Source organism: Ictalurus furcatus, chromosome 5 (assembly GCF_023375685.1).
Source record: "Ictalurus furcatus strain D&B chromosome 5, Billie_1.0, whole genome shotgun sequence".
NCBI lineage: Eukaryota > Metazoa > Chordata > Actinopteri > Siluriformes > Ictaluridae > Ictalurus > Ictalurus furcatus.
In genome coordinates, this window is record NC_071259.1 from 32,266,675 (window position 1) to 32,277,517 (window position 10,843).

The 10,843-nt window shown below is 42.3% G+C and overlaps 1 protein-coding gene across 2 annotated transcripts; it reads right to left on the minus strand.

Moving 5' to 3' along the window:
* Positions 1–10: 10 nt before the first annotated feature.
* On the minus strand, positions 11–9,099 carry prrg1 (proline rich Gla (G-carboxyglutamic acid) 1). Of its 2 annotated transcripts, XM_053626014.1 has the most exons (5): positions 8,800–9,099; positions 8,649–8,665; positions 8,202–8,232; positions 6,220–6,380; positions 11–4,295 (listed from the first exon to the last, which is right to left on the minus strand). In XM_053626014.1, the coding sequence occupies exons 3-5, from the start codon at positions 8,209–8,211 to the stop codon at positions 3,864–3,866; spliced, it is 603 nt and encodes a 200-aa protein (XP_053481989.1). In that variant the 5' UTR covers positions 8,212–8,232; positions 8,649–8,665; positions 8,800–9,099; the 3' UTR covers positions 11–3,863. The 2 variants fall into 2 exon arrangements, with proteins under 2 accessions (XP_053481989.1, XP_053481988.1); XM_053626013.1 differs by lacking the exon at positions 8,649–8,665 and having other exon boundaries at positions 8,800–9,098.
* Between the last annotated feature and the right edge of the window lie 1,744 nt (positions 9,100–10,843).

Sequence of the window (10,843 nt, forward strand, 5' to 3'; positions counted from 1 at the left end):
AACGACATGGGTCGAAAAAAACCATTTATTACGTTAAAAAAATTCAAGCGCAATCATTTTCAAAACAAAACTAAAATATTTTTTTCTCCATTATTATACACACACGTTTGAATATTTCTGAATAAGGCCTAAGCAGAACAGTACACACTCTTAACTGAAGCCACGCCGTGTCACGTTTCGCATCACTTTCCTCACGCGCCAAACGAACAGAACAGTAAATGAAAAGTCACTGGTTCTGACGCGTACTGGTTCAGTGAAAGAACGTGGGAGGAAAAAGACGCGAGACGGAGAGAAACAGCCTTCGCCGTGTCGTGTATTATTTCTAATGGTCATTTTACGTGGTAATGAGTAAGCGTTACTCTTATAAAAGTGCATTCACACATCGCATAATGATAAAAAAATTGCATTTTGTTACGTTGTTATAGTGTACACACACACACACACACACACACAGAATCCTATAAAGGCTTTCTCAAAGCATGCTTCATTTCTCAGACAATCAGTCTGTAGCGTTCAAATCTTTTTATTTTTAACTAACCACTATCCACTTCATCCTGTAGGAGGCGCTACATCTCCAAATCTCAGCACAGCAAACCCCGAAATCCCCAAAAGCACCAAAGTGCATTCCTAATAAATGGTAGTGAGCATCAGTTTCAACACACACACACACACACACACACACAGTTAACATGACGCTAAAGGAAAACTCCACCCTGAAACATGAAGTATGTTTATCTTCAACTATTTGTGACGTGTTCAGTGATTCTGGTGCCGATTTGTTGTGTTTTCCTCATCCCTGTGAGAAGCCGGTGGTTGTGTCCCGCTCTGATGTCACAGGGGTGCGTTGTCACGGAGTTTAACAGGAGAAAAACATTTCAGTGATCTCGAACCTAACTGCTAACGGTCAGGTTTGGCTGTTAGCTCCTCAAAACAAAACAAACGGAAAAAAAAAAAAACCAGACAAACAAAGATCATCTTTTCCCATTCAGCATCGCTTAACGTTTAACTGAGGGATACTTTGAGAACTGCAAGATGTTTTGATCAAACTGCTCCTTCATGTCATTTTCAGCGCTATTAATAACGCATTTTCCCAAGTTGGGAAAAGTTCTCGGTTGTCGTGAACGCGGCGTTAATCCCACCGCAACGCTATCACGTAAAAGCAAACAAACAAACAAAAACAGACTCAGAAAAGTCAAATGATGTTGATCAGGGTGGAGTTTACCTTTAATTAATTAATTAATTTTATTATTTCAGCTCTAACGTCACCTTCACGTGTTGTACTGAACATTCACTGTGGGAAGCTTGCTTCTGTAGTTTGGCACTAGAGCTACGAGGATAACGTAGCCACGGGTCACGGTGCGAATCTGTAATCTGTAAACAAATAAACTAAACAAAAACGCCACCGTCTTAAATGACCCCTTCGCCTCCTAAAATAACAACGGGTGTAAAACTCTAGAAGAGAGATGTAGACGACCGTACAGCGTTCGCTATTATTTTACAGTTTTAGGAAAAGGTTTTGGGGGACGTGGCTTGGCTCACGGACGACGTTTCGGGGTAAAGGAATCGTCTGCGTCCATTTCTGTCTTTCTTTTCTTTTTCTTTTTTTGATAACCAAAACAATTCCTTTTAACTTTAAACACTACGTAAACTTCTGGACATCTTCAGAAATGTCTTGTGTCCAAATATGGCTTTTTTTTGGTGGGAAAGAAAAAAAAGTAAATCCTCATTTTCCCAGGAGAAATATATACTTATAGTGTATCTGATTAAAAAAGCAAAAAAAAAAAAAAAAAAACACCACAACACAACACGCACTCCACACAAAGAATAGTGAAGAGTCCTACACAGATACACATTCTCACCTCAGAGGTTAAAAACAGTGTTCGTGAAATCCTGCAATCCAACACATTTTCATCCAAAAATAAAAGAAATGAAAGCAAAAAAAAAAAAAAAACCCCAGTGAGCTGCATGATGATGTTTTAAAGGACAGTTAGTACAGTCTGGGAGTTTATATTCCCCTGACGTGCCTGCAGCAAAGTGTTTCATTATCAACAAATTCACTTAATAGAAAATAGTGCATAGCAAATTTTCCGTCTTTCGTCATCCTTCGTACTGAGCGTCGCGATTCACAGACGATAAACGCGTAACTTTTAGCATGGCTCTCCATATTAGATTGTATTTCTTCTTTCAAAAGGCTACACAAATGAACTGATGAGTTGATCATTTTTATCTGTCGTTTTTTTATTTTATTTATTTCTTTTTTTACAAACGTCCACAGAGGACTTCCACGTTCCAGCCTTTCGATACGTCCGTCCTGAAAGACGGCTGTCCTAACGCTGCGTTACGATTGGCTGAATATTCCGATTTTTGATTTTTTTTTTTTTTTTTTAACGTGACTCGCAGCCGCAACGGAGAAAATAAAAGAAAATGGCGTTTTCTTGCTATGTTAAACCTCTAAAATCGTTACTTTCCTCTGTAAAAGCGTGATCGATCTCGGCGCGTCAGGACCGGGAGCCAGAAGAGAAGTTGCGGATGATTAAGAGGAATAAAAACGCTACGTGTCGTGCTGTTAGAGAAAAGTCGTCCATGACCCGCTTGGCGTGATGAAGAGGTTTCTATAACGGTGCGTCCCGAACGGTTTTATTCCTCTTACACCACAGCAATTCGCAGACGATTACTTCTTAAATTTATTGTAAAAAAATAAAAAAAGCATACTTTTTATCCATTTATAGTTACATTGAATCAAGTCAGCACCTGTTCCTCTAAGTTCCTCACTTACTTTATAGCAGCTTTAAAGTTAATTAAGGTGCTGACAAAGTGCTTTTCCACTGTCACATTTACACAAGACCGTAACTATAAATGGATTTTTAAAAAAAACCCGACACGCCGCGCCATCGCTCACGTCTTCGTCGTAACCGATTTCCATAAAACGTGGTAGAATTCTAATTTCACAGTCACGTGCAAAATTTCACAGAAAACGAGCCGTCACTTGCTGGTGCGATTGAAGCGGAATGCTAGCGTTATGCTAGTTTGGCTAAAGCACTGCGCAGGTTAGCGCTTGCTCTACTCTCGCACACTGGTTTCCTATTGATCAGGAGTGTGTTAGAGCACACACTCTGCATTACAGCTATCGGATTATGGGTGCTACTGTTGCACTATGTGATGAGCCGGAATATTGGACAGTTAAGGTGTAAAGAAGAAAAAAAAGAAAAGAAAAGAGCGCTTCCTCTGCTTTTCCGGATCCTATGACTCAGGCTGTTTGCACCCGAGAGCTGAGGTTTGGCTCGACGTCAGGGTTTCGGGCCCAGCGGCAGTGAACCCTGATGAGGAACGACAGCGAGACGGCTCACTCGGATAACACGGTGCAGCAGCAGCACTGGACCAGCTGTTATATTTACACTTCTTATTAACTTCCTGTTCAAGTTCATTCCTGATAAACAAAACCATTTTGTTCTCCTCGTCACGGTTTCCTTTGCTGGTTAGGATGTGTTCTAATATATGCACCCCCCCCCAGCATAAAAGTGACTAATTTAGGAATTTCAGTAACTATGGCAACATGTAAAAATAATAATAAAAAGAAAAGAAAAATGCCTATCGCGCGACATTAATATATTTTTCCGTGAGCAGACTGTAAAAATTTGCATCTTATATATTCTGTGGAAAACTGAGTGTGTGGGATTTTTTTGCATTTGGAAAACAAACCCATTTTTGTTTTTCTTCGCTGTTAGAACTTGATCAATGTTAGCGTCCTGATTCCTGCAGTTTGCTGGCATTAGTAAACTCTCGTTGTGAAGAGCGCTAACAGAAGCAGCGATTGGCGTGGAGTAGACCTCGGGAGCGAGGGTGCGTTGGGATTGGAGCGCGCTTCACTTGGCCTGCCCAATCATGACGTTGCTTGCAGAGTCTCTGACGATGTCATCGTACTGGGGCGGAGGCTCCGTCTCCACGTGCACATCCATGTGACCCACGGCTTCTTCGTAAGACGGAGGAGGATCCGCGACGCTGACCTGCCCGGGCGTGATGTCGTCACCCGAATAGGCGGGGTCAGGCTGGTAGCTTTGCCCCCACTGGTCCATGGAAACGACGGCGAGGGCGGAGTCTCTCTGGCCGATGGCGGGGCTGCGCTGGGATCTCTTGCGCATGTGGCACCTCCACGCGGTGAACGAGACGGCGGCGATGAGCAGCAGCAACAGCAGCAGGGGCAAGACTAAGTACAGCGAGTTGACTCCGCCCACTATGGACTGAAGTCCTCCGGGTTTGGGGCTGCTCTCGCGCTGGTACTCCTCCCAGAATCGCCGCTGCAGCCAATCACAGAGCAGGAGGGAGGGGTTGGATTAACCACATAAAACTCACAAACCCTCAATTACAAAAAAGTAAAACCCATGAAAAAAAAAATCTACATAAGAAGAACTCCCACCAAATCATTTTAAAAAGCAAAACACATAATACAACAGGTCACGACGTCGTTACCATAGTGACAGTAATCTTCTGAAAAAGCACTGTATTAAAATCAGTGAAAAGTTGTCTCCTTTCTACCGTTGTGTAAATGTGGGAGGTTTAGTGAACTGTGGTATAGATTTCAACACCTCTACATGTTTGTCACGTCCACAACACGTGACTGTTTACTGAGCTAAAGCCGCGTGTGTAATTTTAGATTCCGCTCCAGGCTGTACAGAAACTCCCAGGCCTCCAACAATCAGTCAGATGTCAGACACAGACGTGTCACGTTTCTATCGGCTTTCGAGAGAAGAATACACGCAGCGCTCTCTGAGGGGTGAAAACGCTGTACCTGGGATCTGTATGATTTTCAGGAAAGGGCGGGGAGGTTTTTTATGTAGTTTTTGTAAGCTGGGTCACCCATTTCCCCGTGGGTCACGTAAACAGTTCAGAGTAAATTCCAATTTGCACTTTGCTTTACAACCCAGCGCTCGAGTCCTGAAGCGTGAGGAGACAGAGAAAAGCTAAATTTCCTCCGAGTTGTTTGTAAACCGTAGTCAGGGGAAGCAGGTGCATCACTTTTCAAGATGTTAAGACATAAAAAATAAAAAAAGACAATGTTCACTGCTTTTTTTGCTTTTTAACTTTTTTTGAGTGTTGTTGCTGGGGTGTGATTGGTTGCCGAGTGTTGTTGCTGCGGTGTGATTGGTTGCCGAGTGTTGTTGCTGCGGTGTGATTGGTTGCCGAGTGTTGTTGCTGGGGTGGGATTGGTTGCCGAGTGTTGTTGCTGGGGTGTGATTGGTTGCCGAGTGTTGTTGCTGCGGTGTGATTGGTTGCCGAGTGTTGTCGCTGCGGTGTGATTGGTTGCAGAGTGTTGTCGCTGCGGTGTGATTGGTTGCCGAGTGTTGTCGTTGGGGTGGGATTGGTTGCCGAGTGTTGTCGTTGGGGTGGGATTGGTTGCCGAGTGTTGTCGCTGCGGTGTGATTGGTTGCCGAGTGTTGTCGCTGCGGTGTGATTGGTTGCCGAGTGTTGTCGCTGCGGTGTGATTGGTTGCCGAGTGTTGTCGCTGCGGTGTGATTGGTTGCTGAGTGTTGTCGCTGCGGTGTGATTGGTTGCTGAGTGTTGTCGCTGCGGTATGATTGGTTGCTGAGTGTTGTCGCTGCGGTGTGATTGGTTGCTGAGTGTTGTCGCTGCGGTGTGATTGGTTGCTGAGTGTTGTCGCTGCGGTGTGATTGGTTGCTGAGTGTTGTCGCTGCGGTATGATTGGTTGCTGAGTGTTGTCGCTGCGGTGTGATTGGTTGCTGAGTGTTGTCGCTGAACTGTGATTGGTTGCTGAGTGTTGTTGCTGCGGTGTGATTGGTTGCTGAGTGTTGTTGCTGAACTGTGATTGGTTGCTGGATGTTGCTGAGGTGTTACTGACAGAAGATTGTTGTTGGTTTCATTGATTCTAACTGTTCTTCGTGCTCTTACCGGATCTGGCATGTTTGGAATATTAAACCTCCGACTCGTGACACGACAGACTGACGAAATGCTCCAAACAACCTTTACTTTGCATTTCAACTTCCTCCAGAAGATCCTTAACGTGTTACTGCGCATGACGAAATGCCCTTTAACCCAGAATGAATCACAATCGAGTCTCCGAGGAACATTTTAAGGGAGCAGCTTCACTTCCTGCTGATAACGTGCTTCCTGCTAGCAGGAAATTCCAAAGAACAGCGCGTTCGACTTTTAGGGGTGTGTGTGTGTGTGTGTGTGTGTGTATAGCGACTTGCCCTAACAGCTCACCGTCTTCTCGTCGTTCTCGAAAGCTTCTCGGGCCTCCTCATAGCTACAGATCTCCTCCCTGCACTCGCGCTGGATGTTTCCCTGCTTCATCTCCTCCAAGAAGAAGTTGGCCCTCGGGAGCCTCTTCAGCACGGCGTGCGCCGCGTCCGCTGACAGGAACACTGCGCAGAGCAAGAGGATGTTTTGAATTTAAAACACAAGGCTTTTCTGATGAGGCTTTGCATGTGGCTGAAGCAGAGGTGCTGCGTGTTGTAGCTAAGGATGGGCAATACAGCACAAATTATAATATCAGTATAATATCTCATGTGATATACACACGACCGGTCAAAAGTTTGTGGACACTCGACTGAACTGTTCTTGATCTCACGATCTTAAAAAGCTTCTGATCTGAAGGTGTGCGATTAAACGTGTGAAATCGGTGGCGCAGACAAAAATATAATCGTGTCGACGTATTCGTTTCTTTCATTAGAAAACTAACAATTTATTTAGAAATAAATCTTTTTTTTAAACGTGCGACTCCTTTTACCACAGTAGTATTCCGGACACATAAAGATCCTAAACACTTCAATATTCCAGACACTCCAGTACTGCAGACACCAGTATTCCAGACACTTCAGAATCCTGGACGTTTATTCCTTTTTCCAATTTAAAAAAAAAAAACGGATTGTTTTTGGTGTATTGTGTGTGTGTTCCTGCGGCACCCAAAACACACACTGAAAGAAAGAGGAACCGAAACACACACACTGAGATGGCTGGGGATGTAAGCGAGACAGAGGAAAAGCCCAGGAGAGTGTGAACTCCCGTGAAGCACAAAAGCCGCTTTGAATCGGCGTCCTTCCCTTTTATTGGAGCGGCACTCGGCTCGGTGTGTGGGAGGACAGAGAGGCCCGCTGTTCCTCTGACCTCTACACGGAGATCAGAACAGCACCGGGAGTCTCGGGTCAGATACGGATCACACCGGAGACCGAGCTCCGGTCAACAAACACCATCGAAGGTCTTCATGTGTGATCGCCAACGCATAACGATGTTTTGATGTTTATGTGTAAATAAAACAATTCTCTTTTATACGAGCTGTGATCATCGGTCCGGTTCTGTAAAATCTACCTACCAATTAAAATGCCTTCTGACAGAATTTCAACCAATAGCTTTAAAGAAAATGTATTTTTTAAAAAATGTTTAAATTCAGTATTCATCAGTATCCCAAACACATGGTTGTAAGTACTCTTTAGTATTCTGAACACTTCAGTACTCTGGACCACTTCAATATTCATGGCACTTCAGCATCTTGGACACTTCAGTACTTTGTACATTTCAGTATTCCAGACACTCTAGTACTGCAGACACTTCAGTACTCCAGACACTTCAGTACTTTGTACATTTCTGTAATCCAGACACTCTAGTATTGCGGACACTTTAAATACTGAGGTGCTTGCAATCACTTCAGTACTTGGACACATCAGTCCTCCAGGCACTTCAGTACTTTGGACCTCTTCAGTAGTCCAGACACTCCAGTATTGCGGACACTACCGTATCCTTGAAATTCCAGCATCCTGGACATTTCAGTATTCCAGACACTTGTCTTTACACCTGACAGTTTACTGTTTCACTAAATAACAAATTACAGTTAAATTATTATTAATTCTTTTTTAAAAGTAAAAGAATAAACCACACACACTTGTCGGTCATGTTTTTAAACATAAACTGGCGATACCGTTACTGACGATTTTTCACACACAATCACGACGGCTTATAGAAAACGCACAAAATGTCAGTCATTCACGTCAATCCATCTTCTTCGCCGTGTCCAGACTAGAACTGTACTAACATGCAGGAATAATAGGAAAAACCCCGCGGTAAACACGAGCACAAAGACGTCACTGCCTTTTTCCAGAACGCTGATGAACGTGACTGACTGGACTGCGACACGAACACGAGGAGAACACACGACGAAGAGGTGAGGTACAGTGTCGATGTGAACGTACCCGCTCCCATGATTCCTGCAGCTCTGCAAACCTTAAACAAGATCACACACACACACACAGAAATATATTATTACTTTATACACAGTGAAATAAACTATTTTACAGATGGACAGATAAATAGATAGATAGACAGATAGATTTTTAAAAATAAAAAATATATACATCACGTGTTTATACAATACTATTACTGACAGAGACATAGACATTTAATAATAAGTATTAAATAATATTAGAGATATTATAAACGTTGAATAACTATAAAGAGATAGATAGATAGATAGATAGATAGATAGATAGATAGATAGATAATGAGGGATATCTAGATTTATGGAAGAATTACAGACATAAAGCACAAACTAAATGATTTTAGTATTTTGTAATTAGAGAAAAGAGATTTATAAACAACAACAACAACAAATAAATAAATAAAGTAATTTGTTTACACACAGATGCTCGCGCGGACACTGGAGGACGAACACAGCTTCGTTTAGCCAAAGAAATAAATTAATTAAACACATTTAAAAAGGACAGTTGTTGCAAATGATCTTTCCCGAGCTAAAACACAGATTTATAAGAAAGAAAATCTCCCGGTACGTACCGTTTATAAAGCGCTAACGTTCTCCGTGGAGCTACGCTAACTCCGCTAACTGACACCGAGTGATTTACCGTTAATCCATCCGCGCGAGCGACGCGGGCTCGCGCACCGAACAAATCAACAAAAAAACGCCGTTATTTGAAGTAAATAAATAAAAACTTCTTTCTACATCCGAAACACCTAATCAACAAACATCTTTAAACACCCCCACACACACAGAGGAGGTACTAATTTTCAAAACTACGCCCCAGTGTGTATTTTTTTTCCCACCCAGATGCCTAAGACACTGCGCATGCGCACTGCGGAGAGAGCGTCTCTCATGAGTGCAAGGTTGCCAGATTGCACAGTCAATAACGTAAATGGTTGGTTGCCAGATTGGTTCTTGTCATGCATTAGCTTAGAGAATAATTCCACGCTGAAGTGGAGTTTAAAACATATATATATTATATTATATTGGAATATTTGTGATGTTAATTAGCTATTCTGATTCTAATTGTTCTTGTAGTTTCATTATTTCTGTGAGAAGTTGTTCTCAGTGGTGGTTTTGTCCAGCTATGACAGCATGTAATAGTTTCCACTAACTCAAACATAAGGGAGGAGGGTCTGGTTTCACTGACAGCTCCTAAAAACATAAAGAGCAAGAGCATCGTTTGTCACTTGGCATTTTCCAGCGATGCTCAACATTCATATTAATGAGAAATCCAATAAGTACAAGTAGCGGAGATGTCAGTGCGAACGCTGGACTAGAAGTCGTGTTGATTTTGCTAGGGTTAGTGGGAATCTAAAAGTAGTGGAAAGCCTTCCCAGAAGAGTGGAGCTTATTATGGTGGCAAAGAAGGGGAATGAATCTGGGATGGGATGCTCAACAAGCACATATCATGTGTGCTGGTCAAAGGTGCACATACTTTTGACCATACACGGATACGGTGTATTTAACAAAAACAAAATCTCCTTCAAGTCAGTGAGCTTGTGTTGATCCAGTTATAGTTAAATAATTTATATAAATGCACTGAAATTCTTCTAACACTAACACTGGGTCACAAAATGTTCGGTTCAGATGAACTTGTGAACCGGTTCAATTCAATAAAAAGAGTCGGTTCAAAAGAACGATTCATTCGCTCTACTTCATGTAAAAATATCACCAGTTACTCAGACTTTGTAGTGCAGATTGTATCCTCAAGGCCAACGTTAACCTCATTAGAAAGCAATGAGTATTTAGGTAAAAAAAAAAAAAAAAAAAGATTAAATAATATGATTAAATAATATGATGCCATGATCAAAATCACCCAAACTCAGAGTAAACCAGTCAGCTCTGGCAAACCTGAAAGAGTGAAAGGTGGTGTGTTGACTTTTTTATTTTCTTTATGTACTGTAGGATGATTTAATGTTTTACAGGTGTTTCACACAGGTATATCATCTGATAAAAAAAAATGATATTTTTGCTATCCTGTATACTGCGCTTAATGATTAATGTGGTGGTTTTGACACAAAATTAGGCACAAATGATTTGCTGAATTACGAAATATACTGCTCATAACACTGACAAGAAATTCTCCTGGTATGAATATTGATGAGTTGATGAAGTCTCTAGCACTAATTAGCACCCCCTCCCCCACCCCCGACGGATCTTTCCTCTCTGCCTGCAATCAGTAATCAGTCAGGTTTTAAGACTTTGCCAGAGGACGTGGTCGACCCTCTCTCTCGCTCTCTCTCTCACACACACACACACACACACACACACACCCTGGAGCAGAGATTAAAGCTCCTCCAATCTGCTCAGCTTTGCATTTACTGAAGAAAAAATATATTTTTTGCTATTGTTAGACATAAAATATGACGTGTAATAACTTTCTTAAAAGCCACTAATGTAATATGTTATGGAGCTTATCACCATACAAAGTAGAGTTCAGAGACATAGAAGTGAGTGACAGAAAACATCATACAGTGGACCCTCTGACCCCCATCAGCCTCCCCAAATGGACAAAGTTTGATATTGATGATGATGATGGTAGTGATGATGATGACGATGATGGCGACAGGGGGCGCT